The sequence below is a fragment of the Rattus norvegicus genome, chromosome 20, assembly GCF_036323735.1.
Source record: "Rattus norvegicus strain BN/NHsdMcwi chromosome 20, GRCr8, whole genome shotgun sequence".
NCBI classification, from domain to species: Eukaryota; Metazoa; Chordata; class Mammalia; order Rodentia; family Muridae; genus Rattus; species Rattus norvegicus.
Window position 1 is genome coordinate 7,251,133 of NC_086038.1, and position 27,748 is coordinate 7,278,880.

General features: G+C 51.4%; 1 protein-coding gene across 3 annotated transcripts in view; it reads right to left on the reverse strand.

Moving 5' to 3' along the window:
- Cpne5 (copine 5) overlaps positions 1 to 27,748 on the reverse strand; it is an 82,571-nt gene that overhangs the window by 42,744 nt on the left and 12,079 nt on the right. The window contains exons 4-9 of one of the 3 annotated variants that reach the window (XM_017601646.3): positions 12,459 to 12,562; positions 10,989 to 11,028; positions 10,747 to 10,823; positions 5,808 to 5,867; positions 3,874 to 3,924; positions 3,546 to 3,609 (exon numbers count right to left, since the gene is read on the reverse strand). In XM_017601646.3, coding sequence (XP_017457135.1) covers positions 3,546 to 3,609; positions 3,874 to 3,924; positions 5,808 to 5,867; positions 10,747 to 10,823; positions 10,989 to 11,028; positions 12,459 to 12,562 — 396 coding nt within the window. The remainder of the gene's footprint in view (positions 1 to 3,545; positions 3,610 to 3,873; positions 3,925 to 5,807; positions 5,868 to 10,746; positions 10,824 to 10,988; positions 11,029 to 12,458; positions 12,563 to 27,748) is intronic. The other 2 variants (NM_001107616.2, XM_017601647.3) reach the window with 2 other exon arrangements.

A 27,748-nucleotide genomic window follows, 5' to 3' on the forward strand; every position in this document is an offset into this window, starting at 1 on the left:
TCCCTACCAGTCTGGAGACAATTTCTAGGTGTGGAGGAACCACAGGATGCTGCAGCGTGAAGCCTGGGGCATCCTTGGCTGGCAGAAATGAGGCAGGTCTCTCCTCCCCATAGCGTCCTGGAAGACAGGTACTGATTAAGATCTAACCAGCAGCAAAGCCAAGGAGATCCGGGGCCTTCTATCGCATGTACACTCATCTCTCGGAATTCCAGTTCTGACTCTCAGAGCTGGTTTTTTGTTGATGGCTATGGGCCCGCAGAGCCCACAGGGCGACCATTCCACAGTATTGAGAAATTATCTTTCATCTGTTTTGGTTGAGGGAAGGTCTTGCTATGTAGCCCAGGCTGGCCTGGAACTTAGAGATCTGGCCTGCCTCCACCTCTGAGAAGCTGGGATTATAGGTATGCACCTCTGTTCAGGGTCCCTGATTTTAACATTTTAAAATAAAAAAGAGGGGCTGGTGTATAACTTAGCGATGGAGTGCTGGCTTAGTCTGCACAGGTCCTAGGTTTAATCTCCAGCATGGGGTGTATTTGTCAACAAGAGAGACTTGGAAAGTTGAAGACCTTAAAGGAATTGTCAGGCTCCTCACTGGGCATGGGGACGTGTGGGTGACTACAGAACTGATGCTCACCCTGTCTACATAAGGACCCCAAATATATTTGCACCAAATCTGACTATAGGATCCTTCCTGGCATTAGTATTCAGATGAGCAAGTCTTTTCTTTTACCTACTAAAGTAAGCCTGTGACAGGCCGGTATCCACTCCGCCCTTCGCTGTCCCTGGCCACCCACACAGGCTCCAGGCTGAAGGCAGGAAGCCCCACGCCTTGCGGACCCACTCCAGACCCCGCCTTCTCCCTTTGATCCTCCCACTGAAAGCCTGAGTTGCCGAGCTGCTCACATGTAATTATTTTAATTCAGCCAGATGCTAAGAATTAGTCTCTTTTCCTTGCAAGGATTCTAGGGAAAGAGAGAATTCAGCCAAAGATGTGACAGAAGAAAAAGGAGCTGACAGCCTCGTGGGGGGGGAGCCCCAAACCTCCCAGTGTGGGCAAGAGCCTCAAGCAAGGAAACTGCAGTGTCCAAGGATGAGAGAGAGAGGTGGGAGGGAGGGGGAAGGAGGGGCGGAAGAGGAAGGGAGGGAAATGGGGGCCTAAGGTAGTAAAGGAAGATGCTTGCAAGCTGTTGGAATGCCACCGGAACCAGCCCCCCCTAAGCTCAGACTCTCCACATTGCCCTCACTGGTGTTACTTAAAGATAAACCAAGGAGGAGGGCTTGTGCTCAGGGGAAACAGCATTTGTGCCAGCAAGCAGTTCCTGCACAACCCCTCCTGAGCAACATCCGCATCCCCTTTATCCGCAACATCAGCTGATCCAACTGCCCCACAGCCAGGGAACCCTGAGGCTCTGGGGTTTGAAGCTAGAAGGAGGTGGAACCACTAGCACTGGAGTTAATTGACAGTTGTGAGCCATATTGTGGGTGCTGAGACTCAAACCCGGGTCTTCTGCAAGAGCAGCCAGTGTTCTTAACCACTGTGTCATCTCTCCAGCTTCCCACGTTGATCCCTGGTTTGTTTTGTTAAGATGGGATCCCTCGGGGGTTGGGGATTTAGCTCAGTGGTAGAGTGCTTGCCTAGCAAGCACAAGGCCTTGGGTTCGGTCCCCAGCTGGGGGGGGGGGAGAAAAAAAATAAAAAAGATGGGATCCCTCTAAGGTATCCTGGAACTTCCTATCCAGGCCTCCGAGTTCAGAGATCCTCCTGCCTCTGCCACCCAAGTACTGGGATGAAAGGCCTGAGCCACCACACCTGGCTACCATGTTGATTCTAAATGTGTTCCACTGTTACTATTCTAAAAGGGGTTAATGTATCACTTAGCTTGCTCTGTCTTAGTTTCTAACATGGTGGGCATGTAGTTTCTAACACAGTGGATACATAGTTTCTAACATGGTGGACACATAGTTTCTAGTGTGGTGGATACATAGTTTCTAAAACCATGGATACATGGTCTCTAGCACTGCAGACACTCCTGGAAGACTGCTCTGGTCTGGGAAGGTCAGGAAGTCTTGTTCCTCCTTACAGCTCCAGGTGTGTCTTGTCCCCAAACCCAGGCTTGGCCTTGAGTTGTCACTTTGCCTTTCCCTCTATGAGAAGTTCCTCACTGACCTCAAGGATGCCTGTGGACCCAAGCCCTAATCTTAGAGTCAGCCAGACCTGGAATAATCTAGTTCTGCTTCCTATTGTTCCAGAGAGACCCTTGCTCAAGGCCTTCTCTCATGAATAACTGAGCTTCATCTGATGTCTCAGGACCAGTGTGAGTGCCTGTCATCTTCAGCATCCACTGTCAACTTTATAGAAACCTAAAGTCACCAGGGGAGAGGGACCCTCAACTGACGAATTTCTTCCCTCAAGTTAGTCTGTGGCCATTTTGTGAGGGATTGTCTTCATTCTTTTCACAATATTTTTTATTATACTTAATTATGTGTATGGGTATGTGCACATGACTATAGGGACTGAGATAGGCCAGACACATCTGATCCCCTGGGAGCTGGAGTCACAGGCAGTTGTGAACAGCCAGACATGGGTGCTGGGAACTGAGCTTAGATTCAATGCAAGAGGAATACCCATTTTTAACCACTGAGTCAATCTCTTCAGCTCTGAGGAAGCTGATGGTTTTCTTGATAGTTAATTGATGCAGGAGGCACAGCCCACTGTGGGCGGTGCCATCCCTAGGCAGGTGGGTCTGGGACCTATAAAAAAGCTCCTTGATCAGGATCCAGAGAGTAAGCCAGTAAACAGTGCCCCATGGTTTCTGCTTCAAGCTCTTGCCTTGCGGCCCTGCTCTGACTTCCCTCAAAGCTGGACTGTTACCTGGGATTATAAAGTAAAATGAACTCTTTCCTCCACGAGTCATTTCTGACATAGTGTTTATCACAGCACCCAAGAGCAAACTAGAACACTGCTCTCATCGGTTGACAAATGGCAGCATTTGTCATTACAGCATCTTTACAGTATGTCTTCCTATCACCACCCGAGCCCTTTCTTGGTTTGGGGAGCCACCCCTATGCCTGCTTCTCCAGTCTTACACAAGAGTCAAAACCAAAGGCTGCCAGGGATGGCAGACTCTCGGCTTCCCAGCAGCCACACCCACCCATGTTCATATTCGTACCTACCCACATGCACGGCCACAAATGTGCACGCATTCACACTTATAGCTATACACGCACACACACATTTCTCCCCTCCATTCCACATGGGGTGTCACCCAGTGCCCAAAACAAAACTGAAAAGTGACAACCAAATCGCAAGTGCCCAGGGGCAGTCTGGGCCGAGGGACTTGTGATAGAGCTGGGAAGGAGCCTGGTGCAGACCGTAAGCTACTCTTTCCTGCCTTGGGTCTCACTCTGTCCAACCATACGGATGGAATCTTCTAGCTCCAGTATCATGGTCTCATGGTAGCCAGGTCATGAGGAGCCTTGTCTACCCTGGGCTCCCTCCAGGGACCTGTAATCCTGGTCCGTGGAGAAGTAGGCTCTGCTACTCACCCTGCAATTGCTCAGTTCCTCTGCAGACAGGATGATGGTGCCACATTTCTTCCCTGGGACACCACTGAGGGAGAAGAGGCAAAAAGAAAAAAGTGACAAGCCAGACAAGGACAGACCAACCTGACACTCCTGGGTCAGCCGCTCCCATGCCCACCCTGTGCCATCCAGGCATCTGCCCCAACACCCCTGAGAAAGAAAATCTTCAGAAGTGCCCGGGAATGTGGCCAAGCGCTGTGTGGCTGGGGCCAGGCCCTCAGCCTCAGTGGCCCGCCCCCTGCTCCCAAGGCCCACGGGGAGGTCTTAGCATGGCGGCAGCACCCAGACTCACCCGGAAGCTTCCGGACCAGTGGTTCTGGAGCTTTCCATCCAAAGACCACTTCTGTGGGCAAAAGACCTTGTGGGCTAGCCACCCTATACCTGGCTGACCCAGGGTTCCCCGGTGTTCCAGTTCTGAGCCAGTCGCCTTCACTATGGAAGAGCAGCTGAGGGTGGGGTAGGGGCTTGGGGCAGGGGGGACTCTCTGTGGCTCTCACCTGTAGCTACCTCCCTTTCTTTTTTTTTTTTTTCGGAGCTGGGGACCGAACCCAGGGCCTTGCACTTGCTAGGCAAGTGCTCTACCGCTGAGCTAAATCCCCAACCCTGCTACCTCCCTTTCAATTCCTTGAATGGGGCCTTCTAGAAACAAGAGACAACTCATTTCTCCTTAGTGAGGGGTCAGGCAGGACAAAGAGGGACCATCTACATCAGAGGAGGCCCTTAGAAGGGCAAGCTGAAGAGAATTCCCCTTGTAGTTGGCAGGGAGATGGCCCAAAGACTAGCCCATACCACTCTAAGGTTTGAGACTCAGTCAGGAGGATCTTAGGGTCACTGAGAGGGAGAGTCATATGTGAGGCTGTGAGGCAGCTGTGACTAGGGTTCAAAGGTTATTCTTCTGACCATGCCCATATACAAAAGTGACCTAGAAACTGTTTCTCTACACTTGATCTTAGCCAAAAGGCCGAGAAGCGATAGAAACTGTTTTTCTAATATGCGCACACAGTGCCTTCTGTGGAGAAGGCCTGAGGTGGGCAGTTTCCCTCCCCTCATCTTTGTTTTCCTGTTGAGGGATGTTTTAAAATCCAGATCTCATCTCCTGACCAATCCCAGGGCAGCAGCGTGCTGTGTGGAACCCTATGAGACCCACTGAGCTTTTCCCAGCATCGGCCTTTGGGGAGAGAGGTTCCCAACTGAGAAGGAATGAGAGGAAGAGAGCCTCCAAGGCCAAGGAAACAAACCAAATTTCTCCAAATCAGGTGAGCAGAGTAGGGGACCACGCCTGCCCAAGGCATGTAGCGGTGCAGAGACTTGTCCCCAACCCTCAGGCTGTCCTTCCCCACACACTGGCCTGGTAAGGACCAGGCAGAAGCTCGGGAGGGGAGCCTCCTCCGTCCCTGGCTCTCCATCTGTCATTCTCTCTGCCTTGGACCCCACCTTCTATTTCCGATCTCGCTTTTCCCTCCTCTCTTGCCTCAACCTGCTCCCACAGGCTTGGCCTTCCCTCCCCTCTCCCTCTGGCCTTTATGACTCTCTTAGGTCTGTTTTTGCTTCCTCTCAGCTCACTGGTACCCACTCTCTTCCTAAACCGGCAGCCACACTGGCCCGGAGCTGTGAGGGCATCCACATCTGGCTCCTCCCGTCTCTTCCCTCAAATGCAGGAGGCTCCCTTACTCGGTCCCAAAGACCCTTAGGCCCACATGGTGTGAGAAGACGCTAGGATGGAGAATCTCCTCAGGGGACACGAACTCAGAGGGGGGACTGAGGAAGTAGATAGCCCTCTGCAGCCGCCAGCAAGCTATGGAGGCAGTGGGGGAGTTAAGCCAAATCTACTCCACAGGAAGGAGGAGGTTCCTGTTTAAGAGGGAAACCATGGAGAATGGAGAGCCAAGAGGGGCATTAGATAAAGGAAGAGGGGCAAGGAGGGATTGGGGCAGAGCTTGGAGAGACAAAGGGGACTGAGAGGTCCCAGATCTGCTGACCCTGGGCACAGTTTGCTCTTCTGAACCCAACCCTACTCCCTGAAGTCCCAAGAGCCACCAGGCCTCAGCAGGCTCCAGCTCTGGCCTATTTAGAAGAGGAGGGTGCCTGAGACCTTGTAAAGGGGCTCAGGACCCTTTGTCTTCCTATCCAGGGATTAAGAGTAGATCAGGAGCTGAGCCCAGAGGTAGGAGCCTCCATAGGCTGAACTCAGAAGGACAGGAGAGCTACGGCAGCCTGGGGACCTACCCGTTAGACACGGCTGGCATAGGTTTGCCTGTCCGGGAGTTGAGGCTGAACGTTCCTATCCTGTACAGACAGAGGAGAAGAGAGCCAAGCATGAGCCCAGGGCCCTAGTCCTCACAGGCCAGAACACTGGACATACGGATGCCTGGGGCTAGGCTTCTGCCCTGGAAATCATTAAAACAGAACCAAAAGTCCAGACTGCAGATCTATCAAGGCTTTAGGGTGAAGCCCTGGGCGAGTTATGCTATCCCTGAGGTATTCAGATTAAGACCCCAGACCAGCAGCCCCAGTATCCCCTGGGAAAATGTTATAAACATGCCTCAGGCCTACTCAGACCTACTGGGCCAAAGACTCTGAGGGTGGAGAGAAGCTTCTGCTCTAGGTGACCCTGACACCTGCTGCAGGTAGAGACTGCAACCCTGGGCCCTCTGTGGTTTAACTATGCCTCCCCATTCAGATGCTGAAGGCCCAAATGCACCCATGCAACTGTATTTGGAGACAGAGCCTTTAAAGGGGCTGAAGAGATAGCTCAGCAGTTAAGCGCGGATGGAACCAAGTTTGGTTCCCAGCACCCACATCAGGAGGCTCACGACCAGCTCTGGGAATCTGACACCCTCTTCTGGCCTCTGAGGGCACCTACACTCTCGCGCACATACCCACACACGGACATAGACACGTACACTTAAATAATTTTTTAAAAACAGTTAAGGGGATGAGGTTATGTAGGTGGGATCTGACTGTCCAGACACACACGGAAAAGACAGGAGAACAAAACCCACCATCACCCCAAACCCAGGAGAGCACGGCCTCAGCAGAAAGGCACCTTGAATTTGGATTTCTGGCTTCCAGAAGTGTGAAGTTCTTGATTTCTCCCACTAAGTCCCTCAGTACGGTGCTCACATCAACACCTTAGTAAATTAATAGGGCCAGCTGGGTACGGCCGTACACGCTCACAATTCTAGCATCTGGGAGGCTGAGGCAGAGGGATCTGTTTGAGGCCTTCCTGGACTACAGAAAAAGACCCTAGGCGCTGACTCGAAAGCTCAAAGGAAACTGGATATGATGGTGCCCACTTGCAATCCCAGCACTCACATAGGACCCTGAGTTTGAGGCTGCCCTGTGTTGAGACCCTGTCTCAAAACGACAACAGCCCCTCTACCCTCAAACACAAGGAAACCAAACCAGTGACATCATCCCTTCTTAGGCACAAGGAACCGGTTTGTGGACAACTCTGGGACAACAGAGCCTCTGGATGTGCAAATCTCTTTGTTTTCATTTTGTTTTGTTTTTAGAGACAGGGTTTCTCTGCATAGCTGTGGCTGTCCTGGAACTTGCTCTGTAGGTCAGGCTGGCCTCGAACTCATAGATCTGCCTGCCTCTGCCTCCTGAGTGCTGGGATTAAAGGCGTGTGCCACCACTGCCTGGCTGCTACCACATCATTTAAATATGAGGCTCACACACATCCTCCATGTGGTTTATTTTACTATTTATTTAGAAATAAATAGTAATCGGGGTCTCAAAGAGCCGAGGCTGGCCTTCAACTTACAGAGTTGAGGGTGGCCTTGAACTCCTGCTTCCGCGCTCAAGGGCTGGGTTACACATATGCACCACCGTGCCTGGCATGCCCTAAGCTCTACATCACCTTTGAGTGCTTTAGAATACCTAACACAGGGGTTAGGGATTTAGCTCAGTGGTAGAGCGCTTGCCTAGCAAGTGCAAGGCCCTGGGTTCGGTCCCCAGCTCCGAAAAAAAGAAAAAAAAAAAAAAAAAAAAAAAAAAAAACCTAACACAGAGGAAATACACGGCACAGGCTTGCCGCACCGTGTCGTGCAGGGATCAAGGCCTGTCAGTGCATGTCCAGTATTTTGTTCATGGGATGCACAGTGGTGCATCCCATGAACACTGAGGGCTCCCCCTGCATTGATTTCGCTAGAAAATCCCTGACCCTAACATCTGTCCCAGAATAGACGCCCAGTAAACAGGAGCTGCCGGTGGGGTTTAGTCATGAACAGCTAAACTTAGACACACAAGACCTTCTGGGGGGGGGGGCGGGGGAAGGACCTGCCTCCTCTGAGGCATTCTGGAGCCTCTATATTTCAGATCTTGTCCTTGGGCTCATCTTCTGGGGGGGAGGACCCCTACCCATCCAGCAAGCAGGAACAGACCCGTGACTCGTTTGGTTTGGACCCAGGAGGGAGCTGGAAGGTAGAAACACTCCCGGGCTCCAGAAGATGAGAGAGGGCAGTGGGCAGTGGACTATGATTCAAATGTTGTTACGTGCATGTCGAAGAATGAGTAAAAATAATTTTAAAGTGTATAAATATGCATGAAAGAACACTGCTTCTTAACAAGAGCTAATTGTGATTTCTCCTGGGAAAACCCCACTTTTTTTTCCAATTTGTTTTTGCTATTTTTAACTCTGTGTGTGCATATGTGTGTGTGTGTGTGTGTGTGTGTGTGTGTGTGCACACACCCGCGTGTGAATGAGGCCAGAGGTACCCAGTCCCTTGGAGCTGGAGGTGTAGACGGCTGTGAGACATCCGGCTGCAGTGTGTGTTTTTAACCCCCGAGCCATCCTTACAGTCTTGCAAACTGGATACAATTTTGCGGCTTCTTTAAATCTATAATTCAGTTGTGTCTACATAGGGAGTTCCAGGCCAGCTAGGGCTACATAGAAAGACCCTGTCTCGAAAAACAAAACAAAACAAAACAAAAATATCCCCGCCCCCACAACAATCTCAACAATCTAAAACAAGAAAAACAAGCAATCCAAAAAGAAAAAAAAAATGTTCGTTGTTTTTGTAAAAAAAAAAAACACCTAAATGAGTTAAATAAAAAGCAACTATATGCCGTTCTTGGCCTCCGAGGACATCTGAGATCTAAATTTTGTTTTTAAAGATGTATCTTCTTTTTATTTATGTGTATGTGTGCAGGGAGATGCCTGGAGTCTAGAAGAGCGCTTCGGATCCTCTGGGGCTGGAGTTCCAGGCGATCCTGAGCTGCCTGGTGTGGTCTGGGAACCAAACTCGGGGTCCTCTGCAAAAATGGCAAGTGCTCTTGGCTGCTTTGCAGGCTCTGTCCCTACACGCTGCTGTCATTTTTTAAAGGAATCAGTTAAAGATATGTTGGGACCGTCAGGCAAATGCGAATTTGTATCATTTATCTGTGCGGACGTGTGTGTGTGTATATGCATGTGCACATGTGTGCACGTATGTACGCATGCGTACACGTGTGTGTGCGTGTGTGTGCTCTGTGCGTGTGTACCTGTGTGTGCGCTGTGCTGCCCTGTGTGCATGTGCATGTGTATCCATGTGCATGTATATATTGTGTGTATGTGTGTGCATGTGCATGTGTGTGCCTTGAGAGGCCACAGGCTAATGTTAGGTCCTTCCTCCGATAATTTTCACCTTATAAAGAGGCAGTGGCTTTTACTTGAGATTTGTAATTCAGTTGTCTGGCCAGCTCTGAGAACCTCCTGTCCCTGCCTCCGGAACCTGGAGTCCTAGGCTGTGCAATCTGTCCAGTTTGTATGTAGGTGGGTGCTGGGGGTCTTTCTTCATTTCAGAGTGACAACTGCTTTTCCCATGGGGCTCTCTGTGTATATTTCTCTGTGTGTGTGTGTGTGTGTGTGTGTGTGTGTGTGTGTGTGTGCGTGCGTGAGAGAGAGGGGGGGGAAGGGAGAGAGAGAGAGAGAAGAGTCTGTATATGTATATCCCCAACTTTTTGAGCCATAATTTTTAAAAGAATCCCCGCCCCCTCGATTTTTAATCTCCAGAGCCTCCAAATCTGTTTTCCCCCATCTTGATAAATAACAGGTATTATTTTTTTCTGGGGACCCAGAGAGGGGGCTTTTGAGGGGAGAAAAAAAAGATCTTTCCTTCTTAAGGTTCTGATGCTACTGTATAGCTGCCAAGGAGTTATAGGCAAGGGTCTAGAAGAGTCTACTGTCTAATCGCTATACACATATACACATACACAGAGAGAGAGAGACAGAGAGAGACAGAGAGAGACAGAGAGAGACAGAGAGAGACAGAGACACAGAGAGACACAGAGACAGAGAGACACAAAGACAGAGAGACACAGAGACAGAGAGACACAGAGAGAGACAGACACAGAGACATATACACAGAGACACAGAGACACAGAGATACAGACACACAGACACACAGACACACAGACACACACACACACACACACACACACACACACTACAGTTACAAACCACAGTATGTAAAAGAAACTTGGCAGAAGCGAGTGAGGGGCTCACGCTTGGCCTAGACTGAATTCTCTCTCTCCCCACATGCTCTGCCCTGTGACCTAGTCACCTGTGCCAGCCTGTGACTGCTGGTATTTAGGCCCTGTCCCTAGGGCTTCCTCAGAATAATGACAAGCCACCCTTAGCCGCATGTGGGAACCCCTATGCCAGAGGTGTCTCAGAGTAATCGCTTTCCCTACAAGCACCAGGCCAACCACCCTGTCTTACAGACTGTTAGAAAGGGGAGGTGGGAAGGCCTCACTGCATCCAACTCCAGTCTGTTTTTAACTCCCAGCTCAGGTCTACATCTACAGGCAGTGAATGAGTTGAGGAACATACAGTGCAGATAATGCCCAGGTTCAAATCCCAGCTTTCCCACTTGCTGGCTGTGTGGCCTTCGGTGGGTCATTCCCCTTGATCTTCTCTGGTCTCTTTCTTACACAATGGGAGAGGTAGGGTTGCAAACTGACCAGCTAGCTCTCAGCCACTGTCCCTCCCTGCAGGATACAAGCTCTTATAACTAGGCCTGGGTGAGATGCACAGAGAGAACAGGGTCCAAGATCCTGCTGACTCTTAAAGCCCTGGCTGTCTAATGCTTTGCCACCAGCAGGCTCTCGACAGGGTGAACACTAGATGGCTCATCACAAGGGGAGCCACCCAGACAGGCTGTACCCCTCCTACACTTACGTGAGAGGCTTCTCCAGACGGCTCCCAGAGGACCCTACAATCTCTCCTAGGGTACAGAAGGCCTGGCCCAGGAAGTCCTGCACATCCAAGGGCAGAAGAGATGAGTGTTAGACACTGTCCCCACTGAAGTGACCACATGCAGCCATAGATACACACTCCCTTGAGTGAAGCCCAGGGCCCAGACAGAATATGACATTTAAGAGACAGCCTGGGCTCACTGGGCAGTCATGGGCAGAACTTACATGTTTAGATAAATCCGGGCTCTTGGAGTCAACGTCGTATCTACGGGGAACACAGAAAAACCGTGAAGGCAGGCAGGGGGTATTCCACTTAATCCCGTCTTGAACTCTGAATCCATCCCTTAAGTAGGCTTTGCCACTGTGAGCACTGGGAGTCTTGGAGGCTCATCCTGTCCTGATCTCGGTGAAGACGGGGATAAGGATAAGTCGAAGTCTCTTAGGATTTACGCATTTCCCAGCCAGTGGCACAGCACTGCCCAAGCCTGCTGATCTGAGGTCAGTCCTCCAGATCCACATGAAGGAAGGAGAAAACCAATTCTCACAAGCTGGTCCTCTGGCCTCTCCACACCCTGCCATGCTCGTGCGCTCTCTCTCTCTCTCTCTCTCTCTCTCTCTCTCTCACCCTCTCTCTCTCTCTCTCTCTCTCTCTCTCTCTCTCTCTCACACACACACACACACACACACAGAAATAAATGTAATTTTTAAAAGATTTGTGCTCTTCCCCACGAGTGTGTCCTATCTCACTAAGAATGAGAAATGACACAAGTGAACCCTGGCTGGGTCACAGGTGGCTGGGTCACAGGTGGCTGGGTCACAGGTGGCTGGGTCACAGGTGGCTGGGTCACAGGTGGCTGGGTCACAGGTGGCTAGGTCACAGGTAGCTGGGTCACCCTATCCATCACTCCCAGTTGTCTGTCTCCCCAGCTTCATCGGTGTCTGTCTGGCAGTTCTGTCCTCACATCCTCTCCTTACCTTGGGCCTGCCTCTACACTGAGCTGGTCACTCCTAAGAAAGGGAGGCATGGCTACCTCCACCTGAGTGGGCGGCAGGCAGGTTGGTCCTGCAACTGGGCTGGCCCCTGTATGGAGCCGGCTGAGCTGCAGCCTGCTCTCCCAGGGTCTTGCTTGCAACCTTTCTTCCCCTGCTCTAGGCTGCACCTGCTGAGGGCTGGGAATCACTGTCCACTTGTCCTGACAGTTTGTCTCTCCAGACTGTCACCCCACAACATGTTTATTCACAATGAGGCCTTTCCATCCTTCCCATGTTAGCTCTTTTTTTTTTTTTAAAGATTTATTTATTATTTATTTAATGTATATGAGTACACTGTTGCTGTCTTCAGACACACCAGAAGAGGGCATCAGATGCCATTACAGATGGTTGTGAGCCACCATGTGGTTGCTGGGAATTGAACTCAGGACCTCTAGAAGAGCAGTCAGTGCTCTTAACCACTGAGCCATCTCTCCAGCCCCCCATGTTAGCTCTTAAGTGTCTACACACACACACACACACACACACACACACACACACACACACCCTTTCCCACACCCTAGCAGGGCTGTAGGTAGATTTCATCTGTCACGTTCATCTCCCTGGTCTCCCAGAATATCTCTGCTTCTCTACCTGTACCCTGTCACCAGGGCCCCAGTCCCACATCCCTCCACCCCCGTAGCGTGAGCCCCACCTTCCACTCACAGATCAAAACGGAGGTTCTGCTTCTCCTCAAAGAAGTAATCCACGATGAACTTGCGCACAAAGTCCGGGTTGAGCGTGTTGTCAATGACCTCGGTGCGTCCAAACTGCAAGAGAACGAGTACAAGTGAGGCGAGGACACTTGTGGGCTCCAGCCCATGCACTTCTCTCCAGGCTTCTCTGATCCCTTGATCCCTCCCTCCCTCCCTCCCTAGGCATGAGCTCCAGGCAGCTCCTGGAGGATAGATGGTGTCATATCTGAGTGACGCTGTGTGTTCTATCTTACGCTTAGCCTATGCCATGCCCTTTGCCTGCCCTCCCTTCACTGCTAGGCAATGGGTGATTATTGTTACGGCTAAACATCGTGACCAAAACAACTCAGGGAGGAGGTCATGAGAGGAACTCAAGCAGGGCAGGAACCTGAAGGCAGGAGTTAATGCCGAGACCATGGAGGAGTGTTGCTTACTGGCTTGCTCTTCGATCAGTGTCCTCTCTAAGCTGCAAACTGCAGGCAAGAAGTGCCCAGAGTAGGTTACTAAGCAGCCTCCACAGACAAATGAACGGTGCAATCAGCTTTTACCCAACCCTTGTAGACAAGGGAGCGCAGCATCTGCAGTGCATGATGGGCTCCCACCTGGCCGGCGTCGCCACATCGCCACATCGAATCTACCCAGACCCTTATTTCAGAGTCACTGTGTGCCTGGCTGGGCGTGGTCTTCGATGCCTCGGTGGGGTATGACAAACTAAACGGATTTTTGCCCATTTTACGTTTGTGTGAGAATTATTTATATATATATATATATGTATGTATATATATGAGAATTATATATATATATATATGCATGCTTTAATGGGTGCTTAAAAAAATATACCCACACTCAGCCCCACCACAGACCAATTAAAGTCGAATCGAGGTGCATGGGGGCCCAAACAGCCGTGCATCCGTCCGGGAGGGTCTCTAGACACTGCTACTAAGCAGATGGGTTTGAGAGCCACTAATGAATGAGGGCTGTAGGGAATGAGGAAGAAAACTTAACATTTACCGAGCCTCTACTGAATGATCCTAGGCCAACCGGATCTTTAAGCTGTCTCGTTTAACCCTTTAAGAACTCTGAGTGTTGCCAGCTGTTTTTCGAGCTCGGAAACCAATCAGCAAGGTTAAGTAACCTACCCACAGTCACACAGCAAGAAACTCGTGATATTTTTGCACCTCACCTGACTGGTGGGAGGAGCCACCTGCGAGAAGGTGGATTATTTTCCAAGCACTGTGGACAGCCCTGCTGTGTGCAAGCAATGGGGTTGGGAATGGGGGTGGGGACGACACACTCTAGGCTCAATATAACCAGGCTCCTGTCTCTCCTATAAACTCCATAAAAACCTCACAAACACAGCACCCTCTGCAGAGGATTTCCTACGCGCTCCCCACCCCTTCGGAGTGAACCTCCAGCTTTCAGACAAAAGGAACATTTCTCCTAATGGCTTCCTTGCGGGAGTCCTACAGGTAAACACTTATGTCTTAGAGAATTCTCTGGAGAGATCACACTTCCCTGCTGCTCTCTTTCAATGGCTCTAGTCTGAAGCATCCCCCCACCGGGGCTGGCAGACACCCCTCTTCCACAGCCCAGCCCCAGCCTACACTCCACGGAAAACCCCCGTTCAGGAAGGATGACAGCCGCTGCTTTGAAAATGGCACTTGAAGCTTCGACGAGGGGGGATTTCCCTGGAGACTGCTCACTGCTGGAGAAGGAGATGGGGTTCCCCTGGAAACAGGATGGGAGGGGGGCTCCGAAGGTCCCTGGACCACGGAGAGGCTTGAAGGATTGCTGGGATTTGGGCATAATTAACATATGTACATCGCAACTGTGAAATCAACAGCCCAGGGGCCTGCTAAGGAAGGTTTACAGGTTTTCATTAGTTGGACTAATAACAAGAAGTGGGGTGTGTGTGTGTGTGTGTGTGTGTGTGTGTGTGTGTGTGTGTGTGTGCGCTCTGAAATTCAGATTTTAAAATTCTAAAAGGCCACCGGGTGCCTGTCAGGCTCAAGGTATACTCTGGCTGATGAAGGCAAGAATACGATAATTGAATGGATGACGGTGATGTGTGTGTGTGTGTGTGTGTGTGTGTGTGTGTTTTAGGAGGGTGTCAACCTGGCCGCTGTATTTCACATAGCCCTGCGGAGTTCTCCAGACAGAATGGCCTTGGGGAGATGAAATATGAATACCCAAGTCTGTCTGCAGTCTAACGGCTATGTGTATCCCATCATGGGGGAGCAGGGGAAGGAGGCCAGGGCCCTCATCCTCCTGAATCTGGGTCTGGATACCTCCTCAGAATCACCCTGAACCACTGAGTGGTCCAAGCTCTGGGCTCTGAGACTGGGGAGGAGATCTCTTGTGTAGGATGAATGTCATGCACCCTAAGCAAGCCCCACGCAAGCACAGGGGTCTGAGTGAACCGTGGCAGTGCAGAGACAGGCGATCAGCACGGGAAACGGATGCAGAAGACTTAGTTTTCCAGGGCACCCGAGAGGGGCAATGTTGGGGAGGGGGCGCCCTGACCTCAGGACTGGGATGCCTCCTATGGGAGAAAATAAAAGGCGTAAGCCAAAAGAAGACTGGAATTGAGATCATTTACCCTCTGGAAGGTTCTGTCTCTCGCAACAGACCCAGTGAAGCTCTTCGAGGAAGCCTCTCCCAAGGGCTCCCATGGCTAAGCCCCGAGAACACCAATTAAACGGCATTAACTGCAGATCATCCAGTCCAGTGAGACCCTCAAAGGGACGCAAGCCTTGTAACTTCTTCGGGGAAAGAATTAAGTGGTTCCCAGGGGCTCTGCTCTGCAGAAGAACTGGCATTTCTGGGAACAGGTGAGCCCCCATGGTTTTTTTTTCAAACATTTATTTATTTATTATCTATAAGCACATTGTTGCTGTCTTCAGACACACCAGAAGAGGACATCAGATCCCATTACAGATGGTTGTGAGCCACCATGTGGTTGCTGGGATTTGAACTCAGGACCTCTGGAAGAGCAATCAGTGCTCTTAACCACTGAGCCATCTCTCCAGTCCCCGAGTCCCCATGTTTACGTGTCCTCAGAACTCATCAGAGCTGGGTGTATGGACCCTGACCAGTCAAGCAAAGTATCCTTTAATGCTCACCTCATAGGAGGCCTGGAGGGACTGACCTTTCCAGACAATGACCTGGCTACAGGCTCTCCTATGGCTGCTGCCAATGGGATTTGGCTATGTAAGACTCTGGAAAACACAGGCAGATAGGCGCTAGGGGGGCTCTTCTCTCAGTACCACAAACTCTCCCAGAGCTGCCTTCAGCAGCATCCTCACTGACCCCATAGGCCCAGCATGGGAACAGCTCCTCACTGATGCGTGTCCCAGAACAACACATCTTCAACCACACCCATGCCTTCAAAAGAAACCCCTACGAAAACCTCAGTATACATCAGGGGCAGATTCCTCCCTGCTAGGATGCCAACGTGGGTTTTCTCTCAGAAACATAATCTCCAGCAGCCCCTGGTGCTCACTCTCCTCCGTTCTGCTCAAATCCACTGAGTAACATTTGTGTCACCTAAGAAATGGACAAGGACCCTTGAGGTATTGAGCTGGGAAAGGTGCCTGCTGTCATACCTGATGACCCGCAGGGCAAGAGAGAACTGACACCTTTAAAGTTATCCTCTGACCTCTACACGCTCACCGTGCGTGGCATATGCACACACGCCCCCCACATATATACACAAACAAGTAAATGTAATACATTTTTAAGAAACAAGGAACCTGGGCATAGTGACACACGCCTTTAATACTAGCACCAGGAGGCAGACACAGGTGGATCTCTGAGTCTGAGGCCAGCCTGGTCTACATAGAGCATAAAGTTCCAGGACAGCCGTGGCTACATTGTGAGTCCCTGTTTCAAATAAAGAGAAAGAAAGAAACACAGAGAGGTGGCGGGGGAGGGGGTGGGGGGTGGCGGGGTGGGGTGGGGTGGGGTGGGGTGGGGTAGGTGGGGTGGGTGGTCTTTTCTCACACTGCCTTTGACAACCCTTCTAGCTGCTAGAGGTTCGTATATGAGGATCAGGAACTCAAGGCTCATTTCAACAACTTAATGAGTTCCAGTTCGGGTCTGGGCCACATGAGACTTTGTTTCCAAAATCGTGCCCTCGGGGCTGGGGATTTAGCTCAGTGGTAGAGCGCTTACCTTGGAAGCGCAAGGCCCTGGGTTCGGTCCCCAGCTCCGAAAAAAAAAAAAAAAAAAAGAACCAAAAAAAAGAACCAAAATCGTGCCCTCCTCACAATGCTCGTGTGGCCCTCCTGTGTGCTAGACTCTAGGCTTTTCCCATGCATTGAGATCCCCGTTTTACAGACAAGGCTCAGAGCAACTACAAGAATGCCTGCGGCCTACAAGGACTGGACATAAACACAGAATTCAAACCCAGGCAGGGTGGTGATTTAGAAATCGATACATTATTGATATAATCACAAATCGACAGGGGCCGGGAAGCTGGCTTAGAGGGTAAAAGTGCATGCCGGAAGACCCGAGTCTGAATTCTCAGAACCCACCTTAAGCCAGATGTGGTAGCTCACATCTGTAGGTGAGTCCTACGGCAATAAGGAGACACAAGAGAAACCTGGAGGATCTTGGGCCATCTAGCCTGGTGTACCCAGCGGCAAACAGCAAAAACAGAGCCTGTCTCAAGCAAGGTGGGAGGTGAGGACTGATGACCGATGCCCGAGGTTAGCTTCTGACGGCTGGACTCACACATGAATGTGTGCACGCACAGACACACAGACACAGACACACACAGACACACAGACACACACACACACACACACACACACACACACACACACACACCCCTAACTCCCCTGCTGTGCTGTGTTTGGCTGACAGGTCTAAAGACTTCACAGCTGGAAGAGACCAAATCCTTCCAACTGACCAATGAGGAAGCAGGAGAGGGTCCAGGAACTGGGCATTCTGGTCAAGCTCACACAGCTAATTAGGAAACAGCCCCCAGACATGGGTCTCGGTAGGCCAGGTGCCAGCCCAAGTGGTCTGTCCCCATTCCCTACTCAGGCTGCTCTCCTCATCAAATCCTCTTCTTCATGCTTTGTGCTGTGACTTCTCCACAACCATGACATCATTTAGTTTCCTCAGGAACCCCTGGAAGACACACTACTGTGGTCCCCCATTTTACATGGAGGTGAGGAATGCCAAGAGGCCATGGGGAACCCACTCCACTACCCACCAGCTTTGGTAGCTCTCCCCAAGCCTCAACAGTGGTACGCACACTCCCTATCCCCTCGTCTCCTCCCCTATCCCAAGAGGCAGCCTCTGACTTTGACAAACTGCAGTTGGAGCCTCTGAGACATCCCCCAGCTGTAGAACCCCTGGTGGCCAGCGCCCATGCGGCTGGGTCAGGAGGATGGGAACTGATAGACCTTGCACCTCCATTCCAAGCTGCAATTCATCCAGCACCCCTGCAGTGCTCGCCTCCTAAACAGGGGATTGGAAAAGCCTGACCCCAGAGCCCAGCCCTGGCAGTTCATGACTCATGTTCACCAGGATTAAAATCAGAGGCCAAGAGTCTGTTAGCCTCGGAGGGCGACCGGGGAAAAGAAGGGTGCTTTCCAAGGCTGGAAGATGAGCCCTGCTTCGTGATCGACACCTGGAGGCACGGAAGGACACGAGAGTCCAGGTCTGTTCCGGGCCTGCAAGGGTTTTGAGTCTGGAAAGTTCTTTCACTAGAAGAGGCCAGAATACTGTACTGCCCAGATACAATGCCCCCTCCAGGTACTATAAGACAACGGGGGTGGGGGTGGGGGGGATGGGGCTCAGAGGTCGTGGTGCTCTGGAGCTCAGGGCCTCCCACACCATATCCTATTCTGTTTGGGCATCAAGGTGTGAGGATGGGGGGTGGATGGGGTAGGGCGATGGGGTAGGGCGGGGCAGAGGGAGAGAAAGGTGACTGGGAATACCTGACTGAGTGAGGAGACCCAGACTCAAAGGCCTTCCTGCCTCTGGAGTGGGACAGAGACGGGTGCCCTCTCCAGCCGGGATGCAAAGCTCTATGTAGCTCATAATGAAAGACTTCCTGCCCAAACCCCTCAGCTTCTAATTAGCCATTGTTCCGCATAATCTGCTAAATGGTCCCAGCCCTGGGGGAGCAGCCATTTGCCAATGAACTTGGCTGCCAAGCCACCACCAAACCAGTCCTCCCACCCAGCTCCACTCCCCTCTGGGCCTCACAAGGCTGTGGGAAATGGGTGAGGGCAGGCAATCCTGGTCGAGCCCAGGGAAGGTGCTGGGACCTCTGTCCCCCACACTCACCCCGAACTCATGGGCAAGCATGCTATCAGCATCCCTCTTGGATAAAGCATGGCTTCTCTCAGGAGAAGCGTCACTGCGGGCTGTGTGTGCACGCTGAGAACCTCCCACCAGTGAACTTATCTGACCTCATGGCAGCCCGGGAGCTGAGGACCTGCCCGAGTTCTCCCTTCTAGACAGGTAGAAGCTGGTTTTGGGATCTGACTTAGGAACCACATTCTCAACAACTCCGTCACAGTTGTACAGCATGGCTGGAGGCTGCCACAGAGGACACAAGCTCACCAGGAAACCTGGCCTAGAACCTCCAGACTACGAGGAACACAAACTCTCTTCTGCGGATGCGAGCTCGGGTTTACCACAGTACCCCCAGAAATAATGGCTGACTTGGGTTGAAGGAGAGGCAGGAGCCACCCACCCGCAAGGTTCACAACGGGATAGAAAAGCCCACTTTGAAACTCAGTGGCCTGGGCGGGGATCACCATGGCTCAGAAGCAGCCTGTGTTTCCTCCTCAGCGGTGCTGGGAGGGCAAAGGTCAGAGGTGGGATGGTGCCGCTATGGAGCATGTGCAGAACACAGACATGTCAGCCGCCCTTGTTAACAGAAGGGGAGGGAAGGGGATAGCGCCTTTTCTCTGCCTGTCAGTACAAACAGGTAGTGCACCACAGATCCTGCCATTTAACCCCTGCCAAAGCGGAAGGAAACTGACACCAGGATGCCATTTTACCAATGACAAAAACTAAGGCCCAGGGATGAAGGGTCAGAGACAGGGTATTTAGGGACGCCCATGACAGGTTGGGTGGTTTGCTTATTTGTTTAATTATTTCATTCATGTGCTCGGTGTGTGACGGGGCGGGGGTGTGCACCAGGGTGCGTGCAGAGGTCAGAGGACAACTTGTAGGAGTCATTCATCTCCTTCTACCACGTGGATTCCAGAGACGGAGCTCAGGTGGTCGGGTCTAGTGTGGCACCCTTCCTCACTGGCCCCGAAGGTCTAGATCTTCCACAGACTGCGCATGGGAGCTCATCTGCGAAACGCCTGAGGTCCGTGAGGAGAAAGGTCTCCAAGGAGGGATCATAGCATTCCCTCCTGCTCAACTGCTCGCCACCCACATGGCCAGCGACTGCCAGTGACCCACGCCTGGGAAACAGCCAAGATGGTGACATAGGACCGTAGTACACGATGGCCCAATGCAGAGTGGAAATATTCAGACTGTGTCCAGCGAGGGACACATGATAAAATCACACGGTTAGGTTAAAAAAACAAAATTCATCTCTGAGTCTGAGCTGAGGGGACTCTGTGAGGGAGACAGCCCCGTCTTTCCAAACCCAATATGAAGGAAGCAGAACACATCTGCCACAAAGGTCAGCCTGGAAGTGGGTGGCGCCATCGCTGGCTGGGGGCCTGGACTGTGTGAGGGACCAGAGAAGGCAACTGTCTTGTTTCTCTGTCTTAACTGTGGCTGGGACATGATTGGCTGTTTTAAGTCCCTGCTCCCTTGACTCCATGGGATGGCGGAGTAACCTGTGACCTAAAGTAAACCCTTCCTCCTCCGAGCTTGCCTTTTTTCTTTGTTTCCTTTTCATTTTTGGTTTTCGAGACAGGATTTCTCTGTGTAGCCCTGGCTGTTCTGAAACTCATTCTCTAGACCAGGCTGTCCTCGAACTCAGAGACCTGTCTGTCTCTGCCTCCCAAGTGCTGGGGTTAAAGGCATGTGCCACCGCTGCCTGGCTAAGTAGCTTTTCATTGGGATGTTTTATACAGCAACAGAAACAGAACTCGGACCCCATCTACGGGGTTTTCCCTATAACTGCTTCAACAGGCTAAATAGATGCCTGCTGTGTGTGTGTGTGTATGTGTGTGTGTGTCTGTGTGTGTGTCTGTGTGTGTGTATCTGTGTGTGTGTCTGTGTGTCTGTGTGTGTGAGTGTGTGAGTGTGTGTGAGTGTGTGTGTCTGTGTGTGAGTGTGTGTGAGTGTGTGTCTGTGTGTGTCGGTGTGTGTGTCTGTGTATGAGTGTGTGTATGTGTGAGTGTGTATGACTGTGTGAGTGTGTCTGTGTGTGAGTGTGTGTGAGTGTGTGTGAGTGTGTGTGAGTGTGTGTCTGTGTGTGTGTCTGTGTGTGTGAGTGTGTGTGAGTGTGTGTGTCTGTGTGTGTCTGTGTGTGTCTGTGTGTGAGTGTGTGCGTGTGTGTGAGTGTGTGTATGTGTGTGAGTATGTGTGAGTGTGCGTGTGTGTGAGTGTGTGTCAGTGTGTGAGTGTGTGTCTGTGTGTGAGTGTGTGTGAGTGTGTATCTGTGTGAGTGTGTGTGTGAGTGTGTGTGTCTGTGTGTGTGTCTCTGTGTGTGTGAGTGTGTGTGTGAGAGTGTGTGTCGTGTGTGTGTCTGTGTGTGTGTTGGTGTGTGTGAGTGTGTGTGTCTGTGTGTGAGTGTGTGTCTGTGTGTGTCTGTGTGTGTCTGTGTGTGAGTGTGTGTGAGTGTGTGTCAGTGTGTGTGAGTGTGTGTGAGTGTGTGTCAGTGTGTGTGATTATGTGAGTGTGTGTCTGTGTGTGTCTGTGTGTGAGTGTGTGTGAGTGTGTGTCAGTGTGTCAGTGTGTGAGTGTGTGTCTGTGTGTGTGTGAGTGTGTGTGTGAGTGTGTGTGAGTGTGTGTCTCTGTGTGTGTGTGAGAGTGTGTGTCTGTGTGTGTGTCTGTGTGTGTGTTGGTGTGTGTGAGTGTGTGTGTCTGTGTGTGTGAGTGTGTATGTGTGTGTCTCTCTGTGTGTGTTGGTGTGTGTGAGTGTGTGTGTCTGTGTGAGTGTGTATGTGTGAGTGTGTCTGTGTGTGTGAGTGTGTGTGTGTGTCAGCAGGGTCATGTGAAGGCACGTGTCCAGCAGCTCGCCGAAGATCAGTCTAAATATTTCCATGAGCCAGCACTCGCAGCCGGCGTTCAGATGTTAAATGGTCTGACTGCGCACTGAACAGTGTGCTCTTGCAGAAGCTGACAGTAGCTGTGGCAGTGGCCTGGGCTGCGTGCCTTGCAGGTGGCTTGGGTGTGATCAGAACACCCAAAGCTTTGCGCCCCTCCCATCCTTTCCTTTCCATAGGGACTTCAGCTTGGAAGCCACCTGATGAGGGACAGGCAGGACCGGGTGGGACCCCGCCCCTCTTCAAATGCAAGAGCCCCGAATGCCTGCCGATCTTCTCAAAAGATCTGTTCTGAGACTCTGTCCTCCGGCCACCTGAGGACACGCAGGAGGCCCGGGCAGGGCTCGATGCAGATACTGCTCAATTTCCTAGGCTAAAATTACATCTTAAGAGTCAATTTTCATAAAATGCGGTGACAGATTTAGGTGCTGAGAAGATGGGGCTTTCTCAGAAGGCCTAAAAATGACCCAAATAGTTAAAATCAGCTGAGAGAGTGGAACGGGCAGAGCCCAGGAGAGCAGCTTCTTCTTTTCCAGTCTGCAGGTTCAAGATGGCCTCCACCCTTGACTCTCCTGGCTACGGGAGGCTTAGCTCACAGCCGAGATTCTGCTCCCCGCAGTGAACCACGGGTGCAGTTGCTAAGCGAGCTCTGTCCGCTGCAGAGGAGTTGCATAGTGAACAGAGTAAGGCTCTGGGTGTGTGTATGTCTGTGAGTTTACGTGTGCTGCAAGTGGACAGGAGCCCATGACAGGAGCCAAAGATTCCCCCAGAAGCAACGACAGAGGTGGTTGTGGGTGCTAGGAACTGAACCCAAGTCAAAAGCCATATCTTTAGCCCACTACCCCTTTATTATATATACTCCCTGGACGGGCCTCTTCTGGTGTGTCTGAAGACAGCTATAGTGTACTCATATGAAAAAGGGGGGGGGGCTGAAGAGATGACTCAGTGGTTAGAGCACTGACTGCTCTCCCAGAGGTCCTGAGTTCAATTCCCAGCAACCACATGGTGGCTCACAGCCATCTGTAATGGGATCCGACGCCCTCTTCTGGTGTGTCTGCAGACAGCGACCGTGTACTTATATAGAATAAATAAATAAATCTTCACAAGGCCTGGACGGGCCCGCTCATTTGCCTTCTTGCTTCCACAACCATTTTTTTGCTACTGTGTGTGCGCTATGTCCCCGACCTCCTGGAAACCCAGTACTTTGAACGAATGCTCCCTCTGGCATAGGCAGGGTAAAGCACCCTAACTCCACAGCCTGAGGCCAACCTAGAAGTAGAGCCAGAGGGGGCTGAAGGTTCCTAGGCTCACATTCTTCTTGAACCACGAGGCTTGTATATCGGATCCTAATGGTGTTTAAGGACATTAAGTAGCGGCTCAATGGGGAAAGGCGCTTGCCGCCAAGCCTGACCACCTAAGTTCGATCCCTGATACCTCCACAGCGGAAGAAGAGACGCAATGCCAAGTAGCCCTCCGACTTCCATTCGTGTGTCGTGGTGTGTCCATGCCCACACACATATGGGTATGTATAGGTGTGTAGGTGCCCACGCACATAAATAACCACGGTTTTTAAAAATCCAAAGAGAGCCAGTCAGATGGCTCGCCGGTAAAGGAGCCTACCAGAAAGTCTAAATGGAGTTCTAACCCCAGGACCGACAGGGTGAAAGTTGTCCTCTGACCTCCAAAAGCCACCTCCCCACACTCAAATAAATATAATCGTTTTTTATTTGTTTTTTGAGACAAGGGTCTTTCTATTTATACAGCCCTGGCAGCCCTGAAATTCACTATGTAGACCAGGCTAGCCTCAAACTCGAGACACAAACACACAAAAACACACACAAACACACACAGACACATACACAGACACGACACACAGACACACACACAGACACGACACACACACACACACACACACACACAGAGCAAACACCCAGGGCCACTCATTCCCCCCCAGCTTCTCTGTTTCCCTACTCCTTGGTACATTGCTGGCATCTGCATATGCTATGTGTGGCAAAAAGACCAACCAGGAGAGCCAACAGCAAGGCCTGAAGTCACGCCAAAGTGACTACAGTAACTGTCGTGTACAAACACCAGAGATCTTTACCGCCGACATCTTGTTCCCATCACAAGCCATACCCTCCTCACCTTCTCTGTGTGGGATTCAATCTGGGTCCGACCTCCACAAAGACCGCAGAGGCCCTGCGCCAAGCTCAGGTGTGTCCCTGCCCCACCCTGCATGTGTGTTTTGGGGCCCGATGGGAATGGGGGAGGGGAGCCAAAGAAGCTGGGCCGGTCAGAGGCCCTGGACCTAATGGAGACTATTTTCAATTATAGAATGTAATTAACAGTCCGCCAAAGCTGTGCCCTTCTGAAGAGGTCCTTCCAGACTTCCTCTAATGAATCACCGAGCCACGAGTGTATTCCTGGTGCTCAAGTCTGCAAGCTCGGCCAAAAGGCCTCAGAAGTAATTAGTCCACTTAAGCGGGCTAAACGGTTTCCTAGCAATCGGGTTTACGATTCAATGGACTTCAAGTCTTAGAGAGCGAAGAATCACATGAGCCAGCCTCAGTGGAAGGAGCCCCATTTCTCAGACTCATTTTACACACTCCGCCCTTGGCTTCTACTATGTCTGGCAACTGGCCTGTTCTTCCCAGCTTTGGGGCAGGACCTTCTCCCAAGGAGCATGTTTGGACCCCGGGGAGCTGGGCTTCTCTCTCTATTTGGGGACACCAAGCAGTCCCTATGCAAAGCCCTCCACCTTGCACCTTTCTCCCAGGAGTTCGTGGGGAGGGTGATGATGTGAAATTGCCCTGGAAAGCCAGGGCCTCAGCCAACCCTTTCCTGTCCTGTTTGTTACCCTACTTTAAGCATCGGAAGTAGCAGACACAACCTTCAGCCACCTCAGGCATCCTGGACAGCCACGGGAACCCAGTTTCATCAACAATAGGCTAAAGAAACTGCATACTCCCACCATGGAAGAAAATGTCCCTCCACCCCTCACTTCAGTACAGTCTAGAGTGGGGGGTTTGGCTGAGGGTGGGATGGGGGTGGGGGACAGCATTTGTGTCAAACAAGGAAGACGGGGCCTCCTGGGGCCACTTGTTTCCTCTATATTCTGCTAGCTTATTCTCTGCATTTGAAGACCTGGGATCTCAGTGAGGGGCGGGGAGGCCAAGGACAGGAAAAGACAGCAGCCACCATTTCCTGCTAGACTGCATGGGTTCAAATCCCGTTCTAAGATATTCGTCCCTTTAGCTATGAAGAGCCTACTGTTCTAGGTACTCAAAAGGGACCAGGTAGGCAAAGAGCTTGGAAATCTGCCCTGTGGTGACACGTGACAAGACAATACTGACAGCAGAGTCTGCTCGATGGTCAAAAACAAATAAAAAGACAGGAGAACAGAAGGGCGTGTGCGAGCCATATTGGGCCGTATCGGGTAGGCAGAGGCTTTACCCAGAGGCCTTCTTATGACAGGTGACATGGGTGTCAGGATATGGAGAAATTGTGGAGGAAATACATGAGGGTGGGATGTGCAAGGGCCCTGAGGCAGGAGGACACCCGTGTACATCAGATAGATTAGCAAGAAGAGGGAGGGAGTAGTAGATAGCTAACATCAGTCAGCCACACATGGGACACCAGAACAGGTGAGCCTGGAGGGATCTGGAAGGGTCTGGCCTGGTTGGAGCCACTGCTCAGCTCTGGGTACAGAAAGAGCAGAATCTGATGAGCCTTCAGCAGGATCCGTCCAGAGGTTTCACTGAAGGAGACAGATCTCACCCACCTCCTGAGGCCACTTTGGTTCAAAAGCCCTTCCCCACAGCGCCTCTGTGACAAGGGACACTTAAAACAGGCCCGGGGCGGAAGGGTGTGGCTCCCGGTGGAGTTAGAAGCCAGACAGAGGAGCTGGGACTTGATCCAAGCCGAGGAAGGCTAAGAAGAGTTTCTGAGCAGGGAATCCCCTCACTGAAGCCATGCTCACATTGGACAGAAACATGGGAGGGAAGTCTGCTGGGGAGTCCTAAGGTGAACAAGGGGCTCCTGCCCCAGGCACTGGGGGTGGTAATGTGAGCCTGGACTACTCCCTTTGTGTCTTGGGGACATCTCGAGGGTGTCCCCTCACTTTGGGGGTCCTTGAGGGGAGGACCACTGTGATGATCAACTTGGTTGGGTTAAGAAGAACCTAGGAGAGCGGAGAAGAACAGCTCTGGGTCTGTGAGGTTCACCTGTAGAGGCGCAATTAGATGGTTTAATCTACCATCGGAGTCAAACTTTGAATAGACTACTAGTAGGAAGGAAAAACGGGCAGAGTGGGTCCTGGTTGGAGGAAGAGGTCCCTGGAGGGCAGGTCCTAGTGGAGGCAGGGCTCTATCTTTTTTTTAAAAAAAAATAAACTATTTTAAAGATTTGTTTCTAATTATGTACACATGCATCTCTGCCTGGGGCCATGTGCAAGGTCCATATAGGACAGAAGAGGACATCCGATCCCTGTTGCAGCTGTTACAGAGAGTGGTGGGTGCCGAGACTTGAACTCGGGTCTTCTGCAAGAGTAGCAATTGCTCAAAACTACCCCCGCCATCTCTCTAGCCCTGGGTTACATATGTCTTGCCCAGGGACCCTTTCTCCTTCTCCTGGTTTCCCATCCGCCATGAGATGAACCGCCTCTCCCTTCACAAATCCCTCTTCTATCCAAACGAACGAGCATGGGCTGCTCTAAAACTGTGAACAAAAAATTAATTCCTCCCTGTATGCGTGACAGCTCTGTGACAGGAGCTGATACAGGAAACAGGTGCCAGAGAAGCGGGGTCACTGGCGTGACTGAACGACCCTGCCACGGCTCTTAAGCCTCTGGCTTGGGGAAGGATCTGGAAATGTCACAGGAGGCATGAGAAGCCTTAGGATGCTGTACACAGAGCGTAATTGATGATTCCGGTAGGAACCTGAAACAGCAGCAGAACAAGATAGTCAAGGCCAGGCTCCCGAAATCCCAGGGAAGGAGCCATTCACAGCCGACTCTGGCAAGGACTTTGTGTATATCAAGTCCATGTTCTGAGACTTTGGGAAAGGCTGGGGTTAAAAAGTAGTAGACTCAGGAGCTGGAGAGGTGGCTCAGTGGTTAAGAGTGTTGACTGCTCTTCCAGAGGTCCTGAGTTCAAATCCCAGCAACCACATGGTGGCTCACAACCATCTGTAATGGGATCTGATGCGCTCTTCTGGTGTGTCTGAAGACAGCGACAGTGTGTTCATACACACTCATGAATGGGATGGAGGAAACATCGAGACTGCATTGTATCCAGGCTATGGCACAGACAGCACTGGCTGCATTTAGCCAAACTTACAGTGAGAGCTAGAAGCAAGAAGCAGGCGATAGGGGCTGGGGATTTAGCTCAGTGGTAGAGCGCTTACCTAGGAAGCGCAAGGCCCTGGGTTCGGTCCCCAGCTCCGAAAAAAAAAGAACCAAAAATAAAGAAGCAGGCGATAAGATCTGTATACGCCACAGTACGGCCAGAAAAGAAGCACGTTTGAAGCCTCGGACCAGGAGTTTATAGAATTAGAGAGATTCCAAATAGGATAGCTACAAAGAAGCCATGCACTCAGCACGGGGACAAGAGGGAGATGCTGTGGTTAACCAGACCCCAGCCATGGCAGGTGAAAGTTTAGAAACCAGTAAACTCATTTCAAAGACTCTCCCTTCAAAAAGGTCCTGTGGGGCATGGAACGGGGCAGCCTAAAGGGTTGTTTTATTCACTCAGAGCCTACTGCAATGGTAGCCCAAAGGGCCTAGCCAAGGCTCACGCTGGCATCTGCCTCTGGTGTGGGCCACAGGACGCTGGTGCCATTGGCATTTGGAATGCAAAGGTCAAAGGTCACCAAGGCTTACACCCAGATTTCAAAGGAAAGCCTGTTGGAGCATGTTGGGTTGGGCAGTGTATGGCCAGATCCCGTGAGCTGCCTCCAGAGAGGGTGACGGATGAAGCTGAGAGAATGGAGCTTGGCTAACCCCAGGATGCTGGAGTTGACCGTGGACCTCTGCTGAGGGAAGCTTAGTCAGTGAAGTGGCCAT